General features: G+C 37.3%; 3 protein-coding genes and 1 long non-coding RNA gene across 4 annotated transcripts; 2 read left to right on the plus strand and 2 right to left on the minus strand.

The window, feature by feature from the left end:
* The first annotated feature begins 759 nt into the window (after window positions 1–759).
* LOC141587216 (uncharacterized) lies at window positions 760–4,232 on the plus strand. The gene is made up of 2 exons (XR_012519725.1): window positions 760–1,530; window positions 4,197–4,232. It is a non-coding gene; the product is annotated as an uncharacterized LOC141587216 (long non-coding RNA).
* Window positions 4,233–5,998: 1,766 nt separating this feature from the next.
* On the minus strand, window positions 5,999–7,137 carry LOC141658960 (transcription factor MYB114-like). The gene is made up of 3 exons (XM_074465676.1): window positions 6,931–7,137; window positions 6,714–6,843; window positions 5,999–6,409 (listed from the first exon to the last, which is right to left on the minus strand). The coding sequence occupies exons 1-3, from the start codon at window positions 7,031–7,033 to the stop codon at window positions 6,085–6,087; spliced, it is 558 nt and encodes a 185-aa protein (XP_074321777.1). The 5' UTR covers window positions 7,034–7,137; the 3' UTR covers window positions 5,999–6,084.
* Window positions 7,138–13,439: 6,302 nt separating this feature from the next.
* On the minus strand, window positions 13,440–18,862 carry LOC141587217 (uncharacterized). Its single transcript, XM_074408669.1, has 4 exons — window positions 17,253–18,862; window positions 14,808–14,954; window positions 14,507–14,623; window positions 13,440–14,267 (listed from the first exon to the last, which is right to left on the minus strand). The coding sequence occupies exons 1-4, from the start codon at window positions 18,714–18,716 to the stop codon at window positions 13,659–13,661; spliced, it is 2,337 nt and encodes a 778-aa protein (XP_074264770.1). The 5' UTR covers window positions 18,717–18,862; the 3' UTR covers window positions 13,440–13,658.
* A 3,423-nt stretch (window positions 18,863–22,285) lies between these two features.
* LOC141587218 (large ribosomal subunit protein eL15) lies at window positions 22,286–24,623 on the plus strand. The gene is made up of 4 exons (XM_074408670.1): window positions 22,286–22,438; window positions 22,566–22,732; window positions 23,454–23,651; window positions 24,178–24,623. Exons 1-4 carry the CDS (start codon window positions 22,435–22,437, stop codon window positions 24,421–24,423), a joined length of 615 nt encoding a protein of 204 aa, XP_074264771.1. The 5' UTR covers window positions 22,286–22,434; the 3' UTR covers window positions 24,424–24,623.
* Window positions 24,624–24,655: the final 32 nt, after the last annotated feature.

Genomic DNA, 24,655 nt, shown 5'->3' on the forward strand with positions numbered 1-24,655 from the left:
AACCTATGAAATTATGAAAAAAAATTGAGAACGAAAATTATAAAATCACATGGCAGATCTAATTACATTAAGAAAACAAGGATATAAACATGGTAAATTTACAAAACCAGTAGAAAATCATATGAGAAACATAGGAATTACATATAAAATTAGTAAAAGTTTGAGGAGAAGACAAAGAATCGCAAATAAAAAAGAAATCAACAATAAATTGATTGATTCGTACCTTAATGATAAAAAGGGAGAGAAACCAAAAAGGTAATTCATAAAATGATAGTGCAAACATGGAAATTAAGTGATTTGTAGAAATCTGAGAAGATGAATAGAAAAGAAAGGGGGAAGAGCTAAAAGCAGTAAAAAGAGAAATATGGCCATTACATAAAACAATGACGCGCGTCAGATATGGGACGTTAGATTATTTGATTTAACGGTGGAATGTAGTTCTCATGGTTGCTTCATGGGAAGATGGTTTCATAGATCCTAAATATATATATATATATATATATATATATATATATATATATATATATATATATATATATATATATAAATGAGATCTAATGAGTCCACCCTTTTTAATTGAGTCCATAAATCCTTTTTAGGACCCTTAAAAAGATGGGATGGAGGGCTAAGATTGAAAGAGAAAAAGAGAGGATTAAGACTAAAATAAAGGAATGGATACTAATTAATCCCTTTCCTCTCTACCATCACTAATCAAACACTAATTTTCACTATAAAAACATTCTTTTTCCACTCATTTCTCTCCTATCACACAAATATCAATCCTCTCCTCTCTCTAAAAACCAAATAAATAAAAAAACTCAAAAAATATTTCCCTTCTCTCTTCCTCACTCACCCACCTTACACCCACCCGACCACCATACACCTACCCCCGACACACCACAACCGACGCCACCGCAACCATGCACCCCACCACCACCAAGCACGCCCCTGACACACCACAACCACCGTCCTTCCTCCTGCCTTCCTCCGACCACAACCATAGCCACCCGCACGACCCACCAGCCACCTCACCTCCTCTTTTCTGACCACCACCCAACAGATCCACCTCACCACGGCCACCACCTCCCTCCTGTACGTCATGACCCCACATCCACAGCCACCAACTACCACCATCCCGCCATCGCAAAAAAAAAAAAAAAGAGATCTGAAACCCCGACACAATAAAGCCACTAAACCCACGACCTCAACCTGACAGCCTCCTCTCCTCCCCTGCCATCCCGACCTCAACCCACGACCTGAACCCGACGACGACCCACCACAATCCGACACTAGCACCACCACGCCTCACGCCACTCCCCTTGCACCTCGATTCTTTTACATTCTTGAAGTTTATTCTTTAGTGCTTTATGCTGAATAATCTTTTGAGTTCTCAATGGTTCTGCTGCTGTATGCTGAATAATCTTGTGTCACAGGTGGTGGTCATCAGAAAAGTAGAGTAGCATCTGCAAATATTACTTTTTAAGAAGCCACGCATTTTCGTTGTTGCTTGATGAGCCATCAAATCATCTTGTAAGTATACCTTTGTCGCTTTTGTGTTTCTAGTTTATATCTGAAAATCCAATCCTATATGGAGATCAATTAGTTTAAAGTTTAAACAAACATAAAATTTGATGCGCAGAAGAAATAAATCAAGCGTTCCAAATTTTCAATAAAAGACTATTTTCTCTTGTTGATTCTTTGAATTTACAACTTTATATATCATGTAGATCGATGATTGTGGAATATGGTAGACGGTAGACGATGATAGCTAGGTGTTAAATGGTAGTAGAAGAGAGCCGGTATATGAGAGCCAAGAGACGGTGATGGTAGATAATGATAATTGTAGATAGTAAGTGCTAGAATTAATGGAGGTCATTGAATGTTAGATGGTAAATGGTAGAATTAATGATACTCCGTACTTGTTTTCAATATGTAAATCATACATGAAATGACCCAACTTGAATTGGCCATTTCTTTAAATGATTTAATTCAATCCGACGCAAAATGTGTAAAACATTGGGAACGACCAGTTCAAAACCCGTATAAGCTCATCAAACGACTTGATTCGTTATCCAGTACAACTATTTTGGCTTCTTTTATGTGGCTACAGATGATGAATTTTATGAACAAAACTAAGAGCTACTCGTATAGGACTATCATGGACAGAGAAAAATAATATGGGAATTGTTCTATGTTCAGAAAATTTTCATTAAACAAGCATGATAAATTCTTGTTTTCTTCGGGAGGGCCGTCTTCCTTACACCTGAAGACAATCGACCAAATGAAATATTATAAAGGATTAGGTGTAAGGAGTATAGAAGGGACACAAGAATTTTTCAAGCAAGCGTACCGAGTAGGAAAAACGATTTTTGGTACGGAATTGATGGAAATTGTATGTGTCCTTATATTAAAAATTTTGCATAGCTTAGGTCCTTAACATAAGTTAAACTCCTACATCACTACTCTATTTTCTTCTGATAAATCTTGTTATCCTTTTAACGCTTAACTCACAAAAGTAGCTGAAATTTTTTGTAATCTCGTATATTAACGTATACTCCCTTCATCCCGGTTATTTGTTCTCCTATCTTATTTTGGGGGCGTCTAAGGGTGAGATTATCAGTCAGACCCGTTTAAGACTCTGTCACATCAGCTTTCCACTAATTTTTATTATTTCTTTATTGTTCAGACTCATCTCAGACTCACCTTAGACTCTACTTTTTCACTCCACTTTATTTTTTTAACAAAAAGAAAGGACACATGTTCACCCATTGGATAATTTTTCTTTAAGGTGGGGTCAAGACTCACCCAAAGTCAAAGTCTTAAGTTGAGTCTTGGATTTCTAAGACTCAACTTAAGACTTTGTTAAGAGTTTGTAAAGACTAGGGTAGATTATTGGTAGTCTTGAGTGAGTCTTGTCTCAAGACTTACCAAAGTCTTTATCTCAAGACTACCAATAATCTTACCCTAAGTCAATTGTTGTCTTTTCTATTTTAAGGATGAACTTGATGAGTAATTTGATCATTCACACACAATGTAGTAGTCCAATTGTTTTAGTAATTGGCCTCCTCTCCTTGGTCTTTGTGCCAAAACTAGAGGATGACAATTGACGGAGACAAAGGGACATGGGCGGATACAGGTAGTGTGCTAGTGGGCTAGTTGGGTTGAAGCCCAACTAGTTTCTGGGAAAAGAATATATACCTATTCTTCCACTTTTACACAGGCTATTCACTTGAGTCTAGTGGTTTTTGCTCATATGCAAATTTGTGTTGTGCGCCTTTGCCACCTTGCCAGGGTTCAATCCTTCAAATGACATTTTCTTTTATGCTTCATTATTTTTACCTTAATTTACACCAACTTTTCCAAATACCTTTATGGTATGTTTGGAAACTTGGAATTGGAATTGAATTCCGTAATTGACACATTTCACGTGTTTGGAAACACCTAGAATTTGGAATTGCTCATCAATTCCAACCTAGTTCAAATTTGGGTCTCTCAAATTACTACTCCTACCATATAGTAGTCATTTCAATTCCACGAATATTTACGTTTTTTTTGTGATGCAAATTTCATCGCAATATTTTTATTGCGATGAAAGAAAATTAATCTAAAGTTTCTAGCCTCCCCGAAATTCCCATAAGTACACCTCATGTGATGCCAAACAAGATATTATATTTAAAAAAGGTACACTTGCACTCAATTCATCTATAAACGTACATTTTCACCAAAACTGCATTCTTACTACCTCATTATTCGTCTATAGACTAAGCTGGTGACGCCCTATCATCAATTCATTATTCTGACTAACCTTTTTTTCCCATACAATTACTTTTATTTTGATTTGCTTTGCTTTGCTTTATGTAGTGTGTATGTTTAGGTAAGAATGCACTTTTGGTGAAAATGTACAAGTTTATAGATGAATTGAGTGCAAGTGTTCCTTTTTTAAATATACTATCTTGTTTGGCATCACATGAGGTGTGCTTATGAGAATTCGGGTAGGTTAGAAACTTTAGATTGATTTTCTTTCATACTAGTGTTTGAGGTTATTTAAGTTCATTTGAAGGACTATGTAAGGCTCATTAGATTACTAAAGGTATGAAGTGAAGTAAGTTAGCTGCCACTTCGTTGTTAGGAGTCTGACATGTCTATCTTTTGCTTGTATGACACTATTTTTGTTCTGATATCATGTATTCATGTAGACAACCTGTTGTGATTGAGCCTGCCAAAAAAGAAAATTCCAGAATGTAAAGCATCACAAGTTGTACACCGATATGTCAAAGAAGGGCAAAAATGTCGCTTATGCAGCCGATTTGTATGATGAAGATGATTGTCTTGTGGAATCTTACCAAGGAAGGTTGCATTTTCATGACGATGATTGCTCACTTGAAATGCAAGGCAATGTCACAAGTTGTCGCTGATGAAGTCCAAGATGTGAAGATGCTTTTAGTAGTGACTGATTGCAAGGGTGCATATGAACATTTCATTGGGGAGAAAGTCATACCTCGTTCAGACCGCGCTCGTTGGGGCAGGTATAACAAAAGGAAGACTCGTCTTGAAGAGTTGAAATCCAAATTTGAAGAGGTGGCCTTCGGGCGTGTGTTGAGGGACGACCCAACCATGGCAAGGGTTGATCATGCCGCCAATGTTCATCGTGAGTCCGGGGAGAAATAAATATCGATATTTATTTCTCCCCGGACTCGCGATGAACATTGGCGGCATGATCAACCCTTGCCATGGTGTCGCCTTCACACGCCGAAGGCCACCTCTTCAAATTTGATTTCAACTCTTCAAGACGCAGTCTTCCTTTGTTATACCCCAACGAGCTGCCTCAACGCAGGTATGACTTTCTCCCAATGAAATGTTCATATGCACCCTTGCAATCGATCACTACTAAAAAGCCTCTTCAAACGATTGTATGATGAAAATGATTGTTTTGTGAAATCTTACCAAGGAAGGTTGCATTTTCATGACAACAATGATTGCTCACTTGACTCGAGGGAGCCTTGCATTTCAAGTGAACAATCATCGTCATGAAAATGCAACCTTCCTTGGTAAGATTTCACAAAACAATCATTTTCATCATACAAATCGGCTGTGAAGAGGCTTCTAGTAGTGACTGATTGCAAGGGTGCATATGAACATTTCATTGGGGAGAAAGTCATACCTCGTTCAGACCGCGCTCGTTGGGGCAGGTATAACAAAAGGAAGACTCGTCTTGAAGAGTTGAAATCCAAATTTGAAGAGGTGGCCTTCGGGCGTGTGTTGAGGGATGACCCAACCATGGGAAGGGTTGATAATGCCGCCAGGGTTCATCGCGAGTCCGTGGAGAAATAAATATCTTTGATGTTTTTCTTCACTGAACTTGTTTCTATCTTTGATGTTTTTCTTTAGACTTGAGACTTATTTCGCAAGTGCGCAACTTCTATCTTTACTGTAAGTTTAAGTTTTCGACCTGATCATGATTGAGAGACACTTATGATTTTCTCTCTTGTTAAGTTTGTTAAATGTTCTCTTCTTTCAACATACATGCTAGTATTTCCGTTTGCGATCAGTTCAATGAAAAAGGAAACGACGACACAGGCACCTATTTTGGACTCAAACAGTCAAACATGAAAACGAATTTAGGCATTCAAGTGCAAATGCAAGGCTCATAGGAGCAATGAGTTGATAGGATTCAGAAGATGTTCAGATCAAATAAGAAACAGAGTTTTTGCTTTCCGTGGTCAAACACGACATTTCGGAAATTTGGTAAAAACAGTCCTCATAGAGAGTTAGAGACTGGTCTACTTGTAACTAAAAAAATTCTGTTAATCTACTGAAATCAGGAAACACCTTTTTGAAAGGTAAAGTATCCGCCATAAGCAAAAGCCTTTGAGGCAGTCGGATAATGTTGTATTCATTCTTCTATCAGTCGGATGTACTTGACCTGTTTCGATCATTCGCTATGCTGTTTTAATCAGTATTATTACAGTTAAATTTAATTTGCGCCGCCAAGACACTATAAACAAAACAGTTAGGCTTCACTGAAGATGTTTTTTCATCAAATCGCGGCAATTTAAGACTACATTGCATTACAAGAGGTTATATTCAAGACTCAAGCTCATCTAAAGCAAAGAAACCATCAACCCAGTCCATACCACAATTCCCTTGCGACGAAAAATCAATTAAACCATTTATTTCAAAGCCGCTAAGTCCATCAGTATCCTCACTTTCTACTGTCTCTTCTCTACTTTCTTCCATGGCACTTGATTTTACAACCTTATTACTCTCCTCCTCCATAATTGGTGCAGACGGAGCTCCTTTTTCTGTCTTTCTCCCTTGTTCCTCAACTCTTTTGCTCAAATGAGAATTCCAGTAATTTTTTATCTCGTTATCTGTTCTTCCTGGAAGTCTTCCCGCTATCAAAGACCACCTTAACATGTATGTAACCACAATACTCAAGTAAATTAAGTCGCATAGGAATGGCCATTTCTATTTATTAACTGAATAAGTTTCAAGTTTTTATCAAAGTATACATACATGATTTAAATATTTAGTATCAAATTCTTAAAATGTACTTAGAGAACAGATACAAATTTGTTACATTGCTTTAAGATTATTATGTATAATGAAAAAGAGATCATAACGTATTCATTTAATTGTACTGACCTTACGACTCATTAAAATGGAACCGGAAATTGGAAGACATGAAGAAAATAGATCGACAAAAAAGGTACCTATTACCAAGAAGCTTGTGAAGTCTAAGAATCAAGTCTTGTTCTTCACTAGAAATGTTACCCCTCTTAATATTTGGTCTAAGGTAATTCAACCATCTTAGCCTGCAACTCTTCCCGCATCTATTCAATCCTACAAAATAATGAGATATTTATCATTTTTTTCATCGACAAATTTGACATACTGAGATTCAATATAATCAAACAAGTAGAGGTATACCAGCTTTAGATGCCATAGTTTTCCACTTCTTAGCACCATGTTTTTCGACGTAGTCAGCTAACTTCTTATCTTCCTCGGCCGTCCACGCCCCCTTGATAGCCATTGATGACTCCTTGTTGTTATTGTTATGAAGAAGCTTATTACTTACTTTAGGTGCTCTTTTATTTGCAAGCTTTCACAATCTAGTTGTTAATGTCACGTAGTCATATGTAGAAAGGAAGAGAGGTAAAGTGAAAAGCATATAATAAAGTGGACAAATATATGAAATATGAGATCATCACATGTTGGGTGGTGTAATTAATTCATGGTGTTAGTTTAGAAAGTAGTTGGTGTATGTATTAGCAGCCAAACACACACCCCTCTCATGCACTCATCTACCCTTCTTCAATTGTTAGCATTTCTGGGCAGGGTGAAATTGGTCTATTATTTACCCAATACTTGCTAGAGAAGGAAAGGTAATGAATCCTTTTGATTGAGGTTAATACAAGTACACACTACATAACTATATAATCACCAAAAAGATCGTCTTGTAAACTTGACAAAAAAACTGGCATAACCAATTAGCTCGTCTCGACTACGTCTTTTATGGTCATAAACTTGTAGATCTTGACAAGTAATTAGAATTAACTTGCAATTTATACCCAATTCTATGCCTAAGTTAGATAATAAATGTATGAAAAAGGGTATCCAAAGCACAAAAAAATAATTTAAGAAAATAATCAAACGATAGTGCGACTAATACTGTATTTGACATGGAACATATCCCAACTCTTTTTTATTGCTTGGTGAGTACGGTTGCGTACTCACTTTTTTTTTTTTTTTTTTTATGAGAACCTATCCATATTTGAACCTTAACCGGCTGACCCAACCATAACATATTGACCTAAACTCGTACTAAAAAGTAAAAATCACCTCATTTTTAATTAGAAAAAAAATATGTATATATATATATAGAGGCCGGATCCGGTGAGGCACCTCATTATGGCGAGGCGGCCGGACTCACCAAATTCCTTCATTAGACTTAGAATGGACTGTTAGCGCGGAGTCCAAATTGGGCTGAAATTTTGGCCCAAATATTTTATAAATCTGAAAATTTGGCATCAATTATACTATTCTTCATGGATAAGCTATTCTTCATAGACAAGCTATATCATTCATGAAATTGCAAAAAACGTGATTTTATTTGCGAAGATGACCACTTATAATTATAGCTTCTTAATCTCGAAATTTTTGAAATTTAGGGATTTTATTTGCGAAGATGTTTAACGGTATGATGGATCCTGAATTATTTAAGCTTGCACAAGAACAGATGAGTCGTATGTCTCCCGATGAATTAGCTAAGATTCAACAACAGGTTTGATTCGAATATTCTCCAAGTTTTTGTTGATTTTGTTGATTAATTTTGCATTGATTTTTATTCTTTTGTGTTGATTTTTGCTTGTTTGATGATCGTTTTATTCGCGAGTTTAGAATCGTGATTCAAAGAGCGATGATTTGAAATGTGATCATCGTTGTTTGTGATTCGTGTTTGAGATTTGTTCTTGTACTTGTTAGTTTGATGTTCATTGTTACTATTAGTTTAATCATGATATTTATTTGTATAATTGAGGGAAACGACATTGAAATTTGTCGAATTTGGTGTCTTTGATGAACATGTTCATAAAGATATCTAACTTCAAAGACATTGCTTTCTATTGGCTTTGCTTTTCTGTTTTTCTCCGAAAATGCTAATTGTGTATCAAGAATCCTTCTCTTGACCGTGTAAAAGACATTGGCTGCATCATTCTTTTAATTAGTTTAATATTTTTCGTATGCCTTTAATTGACCAAGATTTCCTTTCCTCATTTCACTAAACAACCTTTTCCCCTTTATCTTCTTTTGTGTAATAGCTCCAAAAAGACCAGTTGACAAGCCACTCGTTTCGGGGAGATACCAACAAGTGCATCGAATCCGATATCATTGTCACCCAAAGTCCTGGAGCCCTCTTCCTCCCAAGATACCCACCTACACCGTTGAAATCATCAATGCCTCGTGTCTCGGGTTGTGACATTTCTAACATACACATCCATTGGTGGCTGGTTTAGCTCGCTCGTCTCATTGACCCTCGCATCTTCAAGCGTATCAATTACAACGATTGCCTTGTCAATGGTGGCCACCCTCTCCCAAACGGGCAATCAATTTCATTCCAAAGATCTCGACACTCGGAGTTACCCATTTGGTTATTTCAGCCATGAGTTGCTTGTGAAGTCCTTAACACGTATGATTAGCGATTAATTTTGCATTTTGAGTTGTTAAATTTTGTCCATAATTAGTCTTCTTGCTTGCTTTACGGTTAGTCTTGAAATCACCAAACGATTATATCGAGCAACCAAACCGATTCTTTGTGAACCCCGCTTGGGCTCTATATAGTTGTCGAGTCGTTGATAATCGTTTGTGTTGTGGTAGAATACACGAGGCTTTTAGTAGGGAGAAAGCCCTGATTTTGATGCGAAAATTTTGTGATGTAATTAGTCTACAATCTAGAGAGCATTAATGTCTCAATTCGATCTCACAATTGTGTCCTGTGGGCATATTTTTTCCTTATTTGGTGAATCTCAGACCTTATTTTGTGAATCTCGGACCTTGTTCGGTGAATCGAGAGCTTGTTTTGTGAAACTTGGTCATCATAAGTGGTTAAAATCACCTTTTTGCTCTTTTCCTTATTTGGTGAATCTCAGACCTTATTTTGTGAATCTCATACCTTATTCGGTGAATCTTAGGGCTTGTTTTGTGAAACTTGATCATCATAAGTGGTTAAAATCACCTATTTTGCTCTTTTCTTTATTCGGTGAATCTCAAACTTTGTTTTGTGAATCTCGAGACCTTGTTCGATGAATCTTATAGCTTGTTTTGTGAAACTTGGTCATAATAAGTGGTTAAAATCACCTTTTTTGCCTTTTTCCTTATTTGGTGAATCTCAGACCTTATTTTGTGAATCTCATACCTTATTCAGTGAATCTTAGGGCTTGTTTATTAGGTGAATCTCAGACTTTGTTTTGTGAATCTCAGACCTTGTTCAGTGAATCTTAGAACTTGTTTTGTGAAACTTGGTCATCATAAGTGGTTAAAATCACATTTTTTGCTCTTTTCCTTGTTTGGTGAATCTCAAACCTTATTTTGTGAATCTCATACCTTATTCAGTGAATCTTAAGACTTGTTTTGTGAAACTTGATCATCATAAGTGGTTTAAATAACCTATTTTGCTCGTTTCTTTATTAGGTGAATCTCAGACTTTGTTTTGTGAATCTCAGACCTTGTTCAGTGAATCTTAGAGATTGTTTTGTGAAATTTGGTCATCATAAGTGGTTAAAATCACGTTTCTTGCTCTTTTCCTTATTTAGTGAATCTCAAACCTTATTTTGTGAATCTCATACCTTATTCAGTGAATCTTAAGGCTTGTTTGGTGAAACTTGATCATCATAAGTGGTTAAAATCACCTATTTTGCTCTTTTCTTTATTAGGTGAATCTCAAACTTTGTTTTGTGAATCTCGGACCTTGTTGATGAATCTTAGAGCTTGTTTTGTGAAACTTGGTCATAAAATCACCTTTTTTGCTCTTTTCCTTATTTGGTGAATCTCAGACCTTATTTTGTGAATCTCGTACCTTATTCAGTGAATCTTAGGACTTGTTTTGTGAAACTTGATCATCATAAGTGGTTAAAATCACCTTTTTTGCTCTTTTCCTTATTTGGTGAATCTCAGACCTTATTTTGTGAATCTCATACCTTATTCGGTGAATCTTAGGGCTTGTTTTGTGAAACTTGATCATTATAAGTGGTTAAAATCACCTATTTTGCTCTTTTCTTTATTCGGTGAATCTTAGACTTTGTTTTGTTCCTCAACATGAAGGTGGGAAAAGATCAGAAGCTATATACACAACTATACTAGTAGAAAGCAAAATAACAAAGTGACAACTATTTCTTTTAGAGTGATTAACCAAAAAATGGAAAGTTCCAAGGTAAGGACTAGAGCACACCTCGAGAATCAATTTCTTGATCGTTCCTCTAATGGCGGGGAGAGCAAAGATAAGGGAACAAATCACATGATAAAAACTAGTTGAATGATTTAATTATTTTAAAACCAATTAGCTCAAATGGCAGAGCGTTGTGCAATGCACAAGGTGTGGGTTCGACTCCCATGTTGGTTATTGACTGCCATCATTGTTTTCAAAGCCTAATTGGTATTTCTCTAGTGGACTTTTGGGTTTTGGCCTTTTTCATCATGTCCAATTGCACCCAATTTAGATAATTTCTAACATTGACTTTACAAAGGACTCAAAATTGTAATCCTTTGCTCCTTTAGTGGCTCGACGTTTTGGCTTATGCACGCCGTTTGTGCACATCTAAGTTTGAGCTTCTTCTACTCATCCTCAATTTTGCACATCTCAAGACGGATTTGGCTAACTCATCCTCAATGTTATTGTATTTAAGTTTAATACACTAGATTCTTAAATTAACTAGGCTATATGAGATTCGAACTCATACCTTTGTGCAAATCGTGAGCAAGATTTGCACATGCTCTCCCATTTGAGCTAATAGCCGTTAAGATATACGAGTACGTAACAAAGATCAAATAAGGGGAACCTTAAGCTAATAGCCTTTAGATATGCAACAATGAAAAGTCGATCTGAGAATGTGTAACACTCGAAAGATGAAGCTATAACGGAAACAATCACTATGACAGTTGTACGGTCTCTCAAGATGAATGCAAGAGAATCAAGGCCGCGTTTGGATCGAACATCGCAAAAGATGGGCATGTAACCCCAACGACGAAGCCTAGATTTCCACTCAACTAGAACCTGGGTATAGCATTGAAACGGACTATTCAGATCTGAGAATATGTAACACTCGAAAGATGAAGCTATAACGGAAACAATCACAAAGAAACAACACAAACCGCACGGACAACATAAAAATAAGCAACAAGTGTCTTGATAGTAAACCGTAAGAACTAGAAACTTCATAACATACAAAACTCGGACTTATTTGGAATACTCGGGATCACAAATGGACGCCGAATCACATTCAATTCACTTCCACAAGTCTAACCAAACCCACTCTTAAGCTCATTCACATATAGATGTCTACCAGATAATATACAACCTCGTTTCAACTTGCTCCCACAATTCATAATCAAACCATCAATGTGGAACCTAATTGCTCATTCAACTCTCAGTAATGGACGCAAATCATCTCTATTTCAGTAAATATACTAAGTAGGTCTGTAACACAAGCTTCAAAACATAGTATTGCACACACTTCTAAATCAGTCTTTTGTGTTAACCTACGCTTACGACAACAGAAAAAACACAGTGATAAGCAAACAATCATATTTAAACCAGGCTTCAACCTATTAACTTCAATCTCACGTGGTTAAAACTTAAAATTGAACCACGACCACATTCCATCGTGCTACGGAGACTAGATAGCCTATTTCCTTAGCCAGATCAAGACTCATCAAACTAATCGGCGTGTATATGCTAACACATCCCTCGTGTGTTGAGGATTGAGATATTGTTAAACACACTACACATCAGAATAAGACGACTACCAGAATCAACAAAACCACTACTAGGAAATTATTCAAGTGAACAACTATTCAGCACAGTCCTAGAATGTTCAGTATCAATCAATAAGCGAGCTAACAATTGATTCAATAAATTCAACGAATAAAATCGAATTTAGACAGGATAAATACATGATTAACAGATAAGAAAAGAGGAAAATGTGAAATTAGCTGACCTAATTGGGAAATGAGGTGAAAATGGAGATGATCGGCGTGAATCGACGGAGAAAACCCTAGAAATTGGGGAAGAACGGAGTTCACCGGAGGAGCTCGGTTGAAGATGATGAATTGTAGAGAGGAGCTCGGTTGAAGATGATGAATTGTAGAGAGAGAAAGTGGACGAAGTAAATGAACTTAAAATGTGTGCGTTAGTTAATTAGAATTATATAGGGGACACGGCAACATCCGGTGTGTCTCTAATTTTTAGATCCAATGGTTTTAGAAGGTGTCTACACCGCCTCACCCTAAGAAAGGGTCTCACACGATTCAATCTCTCTCTCTCTCTCTATATATATATATATATATATATATATATATATATATATATATATATATATATATAGTAGATGAAAAACAATCTTGATGAAAAAAATAATGAAATTTCATTTGGAAAGGCCTTGGTTTTCACAGGAACACAATACAATAAGCTGCAAAACCCCTACAATACTTGCCTTATACGGTAAGTACAGCCAACTCCAACACTGCTACTCAGACTCGTTAGCCGAGGACCTCCCTTCAGCTATGGTCTGACTTTTTCTGTATAGAAAACAAATTGAAAAAACAAAAAAAAAAAAAGAGATACGACCATGGTGCGGTGCCCTTTACGTTTCTGTAGAAAACATACTACTCTTCATATATTTTTGAACTGGAACTTCAGTTTACATCTGGTTACTTCTCAAGAACAAGCTCAAGAAAACATAACTTGTATACTGACTGTAGGACGAGTCATTCAATATTGAACAGGGAATCCACGTAGGGGGAACAGTGTATTCTACCAAAACTTGCTCTTTTCAGGTCGTCGTATTTACAGTAAAACGAGAATTCAAAGCTCAAAAACGTGTCATACCAAAACTCTCCATCCAAACCCAAGCCATGGAAAAGCCGAGTTTATGGAAACACGAATTTTACCAGATGGATCTGAAAGCAGTTCTCAGAAGTCTGAACAGAAAAAACACAAGAACCGCCATTACAAACTTCTTAGAGGCAAACACCCTGAGATTCACTTTTAGTCCATGCCTAATCATCACCCTTGTTACGGCCAGGCGGACTGCATAAAACCATGAGGTTATCGAGCCAATGACAACTCTCAGAGAATCAGGGCCACCATATTCCCTTATCCCGTCAGTCGGAGCCTCCACATACGAACAAGTGCCATTTGCCTGGGTTGTTGCTTGATATAGCCCTAGGCTTTCGTTCAACCATATAGACAGCTGGATCAGAACCCTTGCTAGCCAAGCAACCTCATCGTCTGATATAGGCCGCCTCAACCAATCACCCGTGTATTTGACATGGCCAATTGAAGAGCCATTCAGAGCCCTTCTAGGCTTAAATAGATCGTCTCGAAACTGGTGGTGTTGTTGTATTGTCCGTGGAGATTGAGGAGACTGACTCATGACATGGTCGCCATACAAACAGCGTAGCTGTGACTTCAAAGACTGTACACACTGGAGGTCGTTTGCAAGATTATCACCAGACATGGCCTGCAGCTCATTCTCAGCTCGTAATATGAATAGCTGTAAGCAGTTTGTAAAGGATGGTTAGAGAAATATTGAATATTCCTACAATACTTCACATACCCTCACATACCCATGTCCAATACTCACGCATGGGTGTCACTATGTAAAGTTCATATTAAGTCAAAAACAGTGTTTATTTTCTTCTTAACATAGCCGAGTCAGAAATTTGGATATGCAGCCTGACTGAAACTTTTAGCATGGTTTAGGAATAGGAAAAGAGTGAGAGATGAAGCTACCTGAAGTATCTGTGGCCCACCATCCTCACCATCACTAAAGAGCCTTAGGTCCTTATTCCAGTTCTCGTGTAAAAAGGAACCATCAGCATCACTCTCACTTAAGCCATCCTCCCAGTCCTACATGTTATAACAATAACAATAACAATCACAATCACACGTCTATGATAGAATAACCAAGATGCAAAAGATTGATTGCTGCAGGCTATTTCAAAATGAAAACTACATCCGAACACATCCTAAAATAAATTAAGTTTTTTTTTATATAACTCTAGTCCTTGGCGAATTGAGCGAGAGAGATCACCTGAAGCTGCTCACGAATCTGTGGTACGAATTTATGCAACCTACTGATTGTTGTTTTGCTACCCACAGAACTCTTGGAGTGAAAAGCAGCATCAACATTCTTTATGAGGTCCAGCAGTTCTCTTGAAGAAGTTAATATGTCCATCACCTATCACAAGCATAAAATCACAAGATATCGATGAACTAACCAAAAAGATTGGTGAGAAAAATCAGAATAAAACCACCTTTCCTAGAAAATAGGTCATTATAGATACTCTCACTATCCATCAAGAGACATCAGACTCCTACCGCGTACGAGTATGTAGCTAAAAAACGCTTTGCATTTGCAGCAAGATTAAGTATGAGTGTATGACAAGAAAAAAAAGGTTTGAGTTCAGTTTCCATCAAAGGTGGTTTTAGACAAGATACCAGATATTTTTACATAAGCATTTAAAACATATGACCTTCAGGGAAAGGTTAGGAAAGTTAACCTGAAACTCGAACTTTCTTAATCATGCAACAAAAGGCACACGACGTATTTGCTGACAGGCAAGACAATTAAAATATCCCTATTTAACGAATGAAAAGGTAATCCGTAACTATCTAAAATAATCTGTCAAAAAATTTACTTCGTAGCACCTTCCATTACAATATGCTTACCACCCATCAGGCAATCAAGTGAAGGAATAATGAATAATTCTTGCATTACAGGATGGTTAGTTTGAGAAGGCGTGAGTGCACTGAGGAGATGGGATCTCAAGGTGACGAAGAACAAGGCGGGAGGCGATGGCACGGGCCTTAAGGATAAAGTTGCACTGATTTTTTTTTTTGTACAATTAGTCCCTATTTAGTTTTTAAAAAGGGCTAACAAGTAAATAACTAAATGAAAATTAAGGACAAGGGGAAGAAGAGAACCGTAGTCCGTAAATAAAAGAATTTTGAGGGGGGGAAAATATGGAATTGCACAGTAATGCGACTCGAGTGCGCCTTGGTGGGACCCACTAATTGGTGCTTCATGAACATCGTGTGCCTTAGGTGCACCTTTTGGAACTTGTGCATCTCTAGCCCTCCTAGGCGATTTGGCTGACAATTCAGTGCGCATTCCGCCTAGGCAGGAGTGCAGGACTCAGGTGCACTTTTTTAAACTAAGACAGGATGTACTAAATCCTTTACTATTTTATGACTCACAGTCACATCTGAAGCTTACAAATTTTGAAACCATATCCTAACAGAAGAGGCAACATCCGCAAGCTTCAACATTTTCAGATCAATACCTATACACACTCATATTCATGGTATAAAAATGCCTAGTAACGTAATGAACAGAACTTTAGGCTGTTGCTGCACTATTTCCTGTTATAAAACTCCCATAGAAAAGAAGGAAAAAAAAAAGCACCAATATTTCTACGACTTTGTGTACATATTATTTTCGTAAGCATGCCCCTTTGAGGAATGCCACACGTATTTGTGGGAAAGTACAAACTGAAGAGAAACTTAGACTAAAAACGTGGGAAAATCAACTCATATCTCAGATTTCAAAAAGTGAGGAGCTAACACATTTTGTAAACCTTTTGAAATTACATCTGTACTCTCTGCACTGCAACATCCACAATTGGTTATGTTGCATCCAAGACAGCTAATTAACTAAATAACACAATTTCGTGACCATTATTGCAAAATGATCATACTACACCACACTTTTGTTGCATGATCCTATTAGCTTTAAGCATTAAACCACCATGATCCACACATGGCATTATCTTCCATAAATGTGGGTAATACTAAGTGCAAAGATAAATAAATATACCAGAAGAAAAAAAAAAGGTATCACTCACATAGAAGTAACTAACATGCCATTTAGGAAAGGAAACATGCAATATCCAACCTAAATAAGGCACAATGGTATTCCGCACTATGGCACATTATGGATGACAAAGGCACAATTGTTACTTTATTGGGACATGATATAATAGATAACATAAACAATATTATCCCGGTGTCTCAAAGATTCACGCCTATGGATGGGAAATGGGTCGAATATCAGCAACCTTTAGACTTTATTCATAAAAACATAGAAGGCTATTCCTAAATGGTCCGTTAGTTGTGCCTAATGACTGGTATTTGACAAATCAAATTCGTCATTTTCGTTAATTATATCATATTCCAAAACAAAAACATAGTATCTTTGGCTTCAATGAAAATTCTACAATGGATGAAAAAACTAGAGTAGAGTAAAACGCTACCAAAAAATGGTGACAAAATAATAAGAAAATCTAAACATGTGCATTGCCTAAACCTACAAGCCATAGATGTATAAGCATTATTGCTTTATATTCATGTTAATGATACTTAACTACTTAAGTCATATGAAACACAAACATACACGCACAAGATCTACTAACTCATTACAAACAGAAAAAAAGAAGTAAAGGCAACGTAATAAATACAAGAATAAGATTATTTATACCTTTGATACCATTCGCACAACTGCTTCAGCATCAGTGTGAAGGAACTTGTGAGCAAATCCAATAAAGTGCATCACCAAAGAAGTGTAGAACAGATAGTTGGAAAGCACATAGCCTTCCCATAAAGGTGAGTACTGCAGCTGACTTAATTGACCATTCTCCTTGGGTGTGCTATTTTTCGATCCATCAAGCTCAGAAAAATCTTCCTTGCTAAGCTTCCATGGCTCAATATAATCAATCCACACAGAAAACACTTCAGAAATGTTCTTCATAGAAGAACCAATTGGGCAAAACAAAAGCGTCCTCAGTATGAATCTATACAACGGCCTTTGAATATGTCCATTCCACGAAAAAACCTCCCGAGTTTTCGCAAAATCACCAGAATTCAACTTCTTGTTCCCTGAACTTCCACCATAATCCGCTCTCATATCTGCTCTAGCAACCTGAACTGAGCTCAAATTCAAATACTTCACAAACAACTTCACCACCTCACCCAACCCCGAGGGAGGCGGTGTCTCCCCCAGCACCGACTTAAACGGAAACGACACCCCAAACGACTTGCACACATTCACAGCCAACGGCGAGACATCGTTATCCACCAACCAATAATGCACAAACACGTCAACCAGAAACTCCGCACGCAAAGTCACTGAATCATCAAAACTCGGCGAGTAATGCAACAACGAGCTACGATAAGGCTGATGTACACTCAGGTCATCCATAGGGACAAAATTGCGTAGATACGCATATAACAGTCTCAAATACAAATTACACTCCCCCTTCTGCTCCGGACTTCGCTTAATTCCACTAGAAAGAACCGGAATCGACGACGTCCAATTCTCTAACCTAAATTTCCGACTACTACTAACACTAACAATCCCTGAATTCTCATTATTTCCCTTACAAACAGGATAATACGCAAACCAGAACACGAAATACTCGAAAACATTCAAATGAACCTGAAATTGATAACTTCCTTTAACAATCTCATCCTCCTCAACCCTACCTCTAAACAAACTACACAAATCATTCAAAATTCGACAATCCTTCGCACAACTAAGCGTAAACCTAAACCACTCCGGTAATCGCTCAACAGGAAACACATACTTAACAACCGAAAGCTTATCAACCGCGAAAATTGAAGAAATTAGGGTTCCATTCGGAGAAAGAAAATCAAAGAGTTTACCAGCGAGTTCGGCATCAAACGACGCCGTATCAATCCAAGAGGGAGGTTTCGGCGAGGAGGAGGAAACGACGTCGTCGGAGAAGCCGAAGAGCTTGGAGATTAAGGTAGGGAAGGTGAGAGAGAAGAAATGGCGGTTTTGGTCGGCGGAATGTCGGGTGAGGTGAGCGTCGACGGCAGATATGACGGCGGCGATTTGCGGTGGTGTTGCGGCGGCGAGGATTTTAGCGGCGAGGTCGGTGGATTTAGTTTGGGAATCGAGGGAGTAAGAGTGTGGGGTCATTTTTTTCTAGGGGTAGTGGGGAAATGAGGAATGAGGTGGAGGGTTTTTGTTTAGGTTTGATGTGAAGGATAGGGGTAAAATTGGAATTTTAGTGGAGGAGTTGGGACTTGCGAGTTTGAATGGAGAAAGAGGGAGTAAATGATGGCGGGTTCTTTTGTGACCAAGGGGAATATGCGGCAGATTTTAGGACGTTGGAAAGGGGTTTGAAAAAAAATAATCATCTTAAATTTAAAACGGATTAAATATTAATTCATTTGTATGAATAAGACAAATGACATTATTAGGGAGCGTTTGGTTCGAGAAAGGAAAAAGAGTGTAATCAAGAAAGAGAAAGAAGGGAAAATGAATAGGATTATCTCATATTATACTTGGGTGTTAGGTTGAAAATTAAAGGGAAAGAACCTAAAGTCCAACATCCACCACCATTATCCACCACCTGCCACCATTACCTACACCTGCACCACCATAAGTAACGGCGTTGGCGACCTTCCTCATGGCGCCCCACGACGACCTTCCTTACCACGCCTCAAGCCCTTAACAAATACCACTATCCCGACTCCCAAACATCTCATTCACTCTAAAAAACTACCACCATCCTTCGAAACCCCCTCCCCCACCCCTTAAAACACTGGATCCGATGTTTTAGGGGGGGGGGGAGGGGGTCGAGGGGCAGTGGTGGTTTTTCTATGGTTGGTCATGCGTTTTATGAGGTGAGAGTGTTGAACTCAACAGAAGTGGGTGGTTTAAGGGGAGGTCGATGGCGGGGAGAAAAGGATTGGGTTTTATGAACTCCGAACTTAGTTCTTTGTATTTGAAATTTGTTTAGTTAAAATTTACAAAAAGCTCATAACCATGAGATTTTTTTTTTCAAAAACTATAAAATGGTTCAAAACCTTTTGTACTATACACAAAAAAGTCTCATAAATCAATTTGCACAATAAAAAGTTGCAGTAGGTAGGAGTCGAACCAGGAAGTCAATAGGACATGAGTACATGTCTACCCAAACCTTAAGGTGATGTTGATGCCAATTAATATATTTATCCTATTACACCCCTCATTCGAATGTCCATTTGGCTTGAAGAGTGGTTAATACAGGCTCTCTGCACCATGTTCTGAAATTCCACTTCGTGAGATATTCCCATGACCATTTGGTCCCCTAGCTCCGATACAATGTTAGATGAACCATCTCAACCAAAACCTTAAGGTAATAATTGAGGTCCAACTAATATATTTATCCTATTAACTATATTCCCCGTATAGTTGTCAATGCTTAGAGCCGCCCTCTAAAAAAACCCGAGGACACGAAGAAATTTAAAGTTGAGCCGCAGTGCAACCTCGCGTTGAAGCTATATGTGAGGAACTTTCTCTCATTCTGATTGTCGTAACCCTTCGACTTCGAACTTGACTCTCATTATCAACCATCTTCTCTTGCTAGTCTTCTCAGGGGAAAAAAATCGTATTAGGAACGGAAAATTAAAATTAAAATTTAATTTTAACTACTAATAACGATTAAAAAGGAAAATAAATAACCTTTTTTTTTTAAAGAAAAGGTTTGGACGTGGAACAATCGTATCCAAACTTGAGTCCATATATGGTTGTTCCACATTTGAATCGAGGCTCAGACGTGAGGAATTTGCGTCTGAGCCTAGGTTCCTAGGTGCAACAGTCACGTCCATCCTAAGCTTGAGCGTGAATTTGGTTTGATTAGTATTCTAATCTGTTCTAATTTGCTAAATTTATTTTCTAATCTATGGAAATTAGCGAAATCAATGAAAATTGTGCTAAACTAGGTCACTTATTCATCGATTTGTTGTTGTTGGTGAGGATTCAAGTTTAAATGAATCAATTCCTTATTGATGACAAGAAAAAATTGAAGTTTTGAAAGGGAATTTTCATTTTTTATTTGATTTTAGCGAGAAATGTGTTTTTTGCGATTTAATTAAAAGGAAAGAGAAACGAGGGGCAAAATCGAAAGTTCATTAACTATATCTTAATGACAAGGGTATGGTCAATAAAGGTGGCAATCGGGTCGGGTCAAGTCGGTTTCGGGTTATGTCGGGTCAGCCAACCCTCTTGGGTAAGATCGGGTCGAGTTTGGGTCGTTATCGGGTCAAATGATGTATCAGGTCGGGTCATGTTTGGGTTGCGTCATTACTTAGTCCGCTTACTTTATCACATTACTTCAATTTTTAACCATTAAATTTAGTTTTTATCCATTCTTTGGCTTAATTACTTCATTACTAGTTTAAATCCCGCACAATGAATGCGCGGTATTTATAAAGTTACTAATATAAACCTCGTGCAATATATTATATATGCACGGTATTTATATAGTTTTACTTTTTAGGCCCTGTTTGGTAAACAACGGATTAATTTCAGCATAAGCAGATTGCAAAAACAGATTATAAATGACAGATTTTATCAGAAGGTTTGACTAACATATTATAATTAGCAGAATTAATTTGAGTGTTTAGTAATTGGCAGATTACGATTAGTAGATTGTTAGTTTTCTTTGTAAAATAGAGAAAAATGTCCTATTTTACAATTTGTTAACCAATATGTTGGGTAAGCAGCATATTGTAAAACAGCATATTGACCCCAAATATGTTGTTTCAACATGTTGTTTATCAAACACTAAAATTAGCATATTGATTGGTCAAAAATGCTAAAACCTTTGAATATGCTAAAAATTGGTCAATATGCCGTTTACCAAATAGCGCCTTAGTGTATTATTTATAGAATTTAAATTGAAAATTCACTTATTTTTCATTTTTCTCCTTAATGTATTTTGATTAGAGAAATAAGTAAAAATTTTAAATTGTAAGAAGTAATAAAATGAGTGTTTTTTTTTTGTTTTTTTTACCGAGAAATTAATGATGTTAATTTACAAATATTTACTAATAACATATTTGTTAGCTGCAAATTTTTATCATAAAAAGTCAATGAATTTGATCAAATATTTATTAATACCATATTTTTTAGCCGCAACTTCTTATCATAAAAAGTCAATAAATTTTTATCAATAAGTTCTTTAAAAAAGGAATTTCCTTACCCTAAGAAGATCGGAGATAAATTTATGCAAAATTTGAGATATTACATGTTATAAATATTTAAATACAAAATATTATATCTAATTATAACTTATCACATCCACACCTATAGTATATATGATAAAAATTCCAAGCACTATTCTAGGAAATATGTTTTAGGTGGGAAAAGTTAGAGTTTAGCCTATTCATTTAGTAAATAGAGGATTAAGTCAAATGTATCAATCTAAACACAAAATCACTTTCATTTTGATCAATATTAAGCTTAATAATTGTCGGGTCATCAATTTAATCTACTCAGTATCGGGTCGGGTCTGGGTCACTGATCATTGAGTGATGTCAGGTTACGGGTTGTCATCAGGTCGGGTCGGGTCGATTTCGGATTGCAAACTTACAATATTCTCAGGTTCTGTCAAGTCGAATTACTCGGATCGGGTCAGACTTGCCAACTCTAACGACAAATAGGGAATTGGATCTACAAAAGAGTGTCTCCCCAACTTGGTGGACTACGAAATAAAAAATGGGCCTCTGGAAAGAAAGACGACCCATGAAGAGACACACAAAACCCTGGTTCTAGTTTGCCCTACAAAACCCTCACACACATTTCCTCCCATTAATTTGGTTGAAACCCTAATTCATCTCACTCTCAACACCACCAGCAGCAGCCAACCATGGGTAAATCAATCAATTCTTCCATCTTCCTCAATTCATCTTCTTCATTAATTAATTTACATTTTTTGATTATGATTGTGATAGTAATGTAAATGTAAATCTAATTGACGATGATGAATATTTGTAACAGGAGCGTACAAGTATGTGCAGGAGCTATGGAACAAGAAGCAATCTGATGTTATGAGGTTCATTTTTAGGGTTCGTACTTGGGAATATCGTCAGCTTCCTTCCATTGTCCGAGTCACTCGTCCAACTCGTCCTGATAAGGCCAGAAGACTCGGTTACAAGGCTAAGCAGGTCTTCTTTCTCTTTTCCTATTAATTTTTCATCTTTTTTTACCATTTTTGTTGATCAGTTTAACTAAATACAATTAGTTCTATGGAAGTTTCTTGCTTTTATGATTTGTTTTAACTTGGGAATCACATGATCTTAGTTTCGAAATGTGTTACTTTTAGATTTATTGATTGCTTTGATTAGGATCATTATCGGATGTGAAAATTCTAAGGTATACCCGGTGTATCATGTTATCGTATTTTCGGACCCGCTGTACGAAAGAATTTCTTACGGGGCTTTTTTGTGATGCTTCTGTTTGTCATTTCATTGTTTTATTATTTTAGATATGGATGGAGTTGATGTTTGTTTGGAAGTATCAATTTTTTCATGGGAGAATGGGTAGAACTGAAAAGTTGTAAGTAAACTTGTGGTTTGAGATTGATTGTTGTTTTGTAAACTTTCGAGAAAACCAACTCACTTTGCTGGGAAATGTGCTTGAATTTTTTCATGGGAGAATGGGTGGTTTTTAAAAGTTAAAAACTTGTTGTCTGGGATTGAATGTTCTTTTGTAATCTTGCGATAAAACTGACTGACATAGCTGGGAAATGTGCTGTAGTATTTGTAACATTCTGGTTGTTTTTGCTTGTATTAACTGCTGAACATGAGAATCATACGTGAAACAAGATGATGGATGTGGGGTTGTAATTTTTGATTAGGAACTGAACATTTTTGTCTAAAATGGCAGGGATTTGTTGTTTACCGTGTACGTGTAAGGAGAGGTGGTCGCAAGAGGCCAGTGCCTAAGGGTATTGTGTATGGTAAGCCTACAAACCAGGGAGTTACCCAGCTCAAGTTCCAACGTAGCAAGAGGTCAGTTGCTGAGGAGCGTGCTGGACGCAAGCTTGGTGGTCTCAGGGTCCTCAACTCTTACTGGATCAACGAGGTTTGTTCTTGATTAACTTATTTTGCTATTTGTTTTTACCATTTCTGCCTATGCAAGTTTCATTAGTGGTGGGCAAATGATGAATGTATAATGTGCTTTCTGCTGCTGTGGCATCTGCACTTTGTGTGTGTGTGTGTCTGTGTGTGTTTCTTACAGGCGGCAGTTTGCACTGTATTGAGCCTATAATTGTAGGCAATGATTTACCCCTAAACCAATATAGCTACAGCCACCTGCCTTAGTTGTAGATGAGGCGTAGCTATAAATGGCTTTCCATATGTTGTTGTTGTTGCTCTTCTTGTTGTTGATGTTGATGATTATGATTATACCACCATTACCACTACCACCACCATTTATCCATATTATCCCCTTTCATACTGCTCTGATGCCCACCCTTTAGACTCCGGACAGTCTTAAACCAGAAACCTTTTTTTTTGCAAGGTCTTATTCAAGTATTTAGGTTAAATTCCGTGATACGCAATTTCAGGTGGTTTAAATTCTCATTCCTGCTGTCTGCCAATTTTTGTAGGATTCTACCTACAAGTATTTTGAAGTGATCCTAGTTGACCCAGCCCACAATGCTGTGAGAAACAACCCAAGAATCAACTGGATCTGCAACCCGGTTCACAAACACAGAGAGCTCCGTGGTCTTACTTCAGCTGGAAAGAAATACAGAGGACTTCGTGGCAGAGGACATCTTCACCACAAAGCCAGACCATCCCGCAGGGCAACCTGGAAGAGAAACCAAACCAAGTCTATGCCTCGATACCGTTAATCTGGGTTATTTGCCTTGCCTTTTGGTGTCAACAGTGGTTCCTTTTTTGTTTGCATTAGTATTTTGGTTTGTAATTGAAATTTCTGAGAGATTGTTGCGACTTGTAGACTTTTCTAAGAAACCTTCAGGCATCTGGTGGTTCCTCCTATCAATACTCTTGTTTTAATTTACCTTGGCAATTCTATATCTTTGATCAAAAATTATGTGCACCAGTGTTTGTGCTGTGCTGTGT

The sequence above is a fragment of the Silene latifolia genome, chromosome 6, assembly GCF_048544455.1.
Source record: "Silene latifolia isolate original U9 population chromosome 6, ASM4854445v1, whole genome shotgun sequence".
Lineage (NCBI taxonomy): Eukaryota > Viridiplantae > Streptophyta > Magnoliopsida > Caryophyllales > Caryophyllaceae > Silene > Silene latifolia.

Coding starts and splice junctions, on each gene's coding strand:
- LOC141658960 (XM_074465676.1), bottom strand. CDS start 7,033: ATGGCTATCAAGGGGGCGTGGACGGCCGAGGAAGATAAGAAGTTAGCT. Junction 6,844..6,930: donor AACTATGGCATCTAAAGCTG/GTATACCTCTAC, acceptor ATTATTTTGTAG/GATTGAATAGATGCGGGAAG. Junction 6,410..6,713: donor CACAAGCTTCTTGGTAATAG/GTACCTTTTTTG, acceptor ATACATGTTAAG/GTGGTCTTTGATAGCGGGAA.
- LOC141587217 (XM_074408669.1), bottom strand. CDS start 18,716: ATGACCCCACACTCTTACTCCCTCGATTCCCAAACTAAATCCACCGAC. Junction 14,955..17,252: donor TTGTGCGAATGGTATCAAAG/GTATAAATAATC, acceptor TGCTTGTGATAG/GTGATGGACATATTAACTTC. Junction 14,268..14,506: donor GTGGGCCACAGATACTTCAG/GTAGCTTCATCT, acceptor AACTGCTTACAG/CTATTCATATTACGAGCTGA.
- LOC141587218 (XM_074408670.1), top strand. Junction 22,733..23,453: donor TCGGTTACAAGGCTAAGCAG/GTCTTCTTTCTC, acceptor CTAAAATGGCAG/GGATTTGTTGTTTACCGTGT. Junction 23,652..24,177: donor ACTCTTACTGGATCAACGAG/GTTTGTTCTTGA, acceptor CAATTTTTGTAG/GATTCTACCTACAAGTATTT.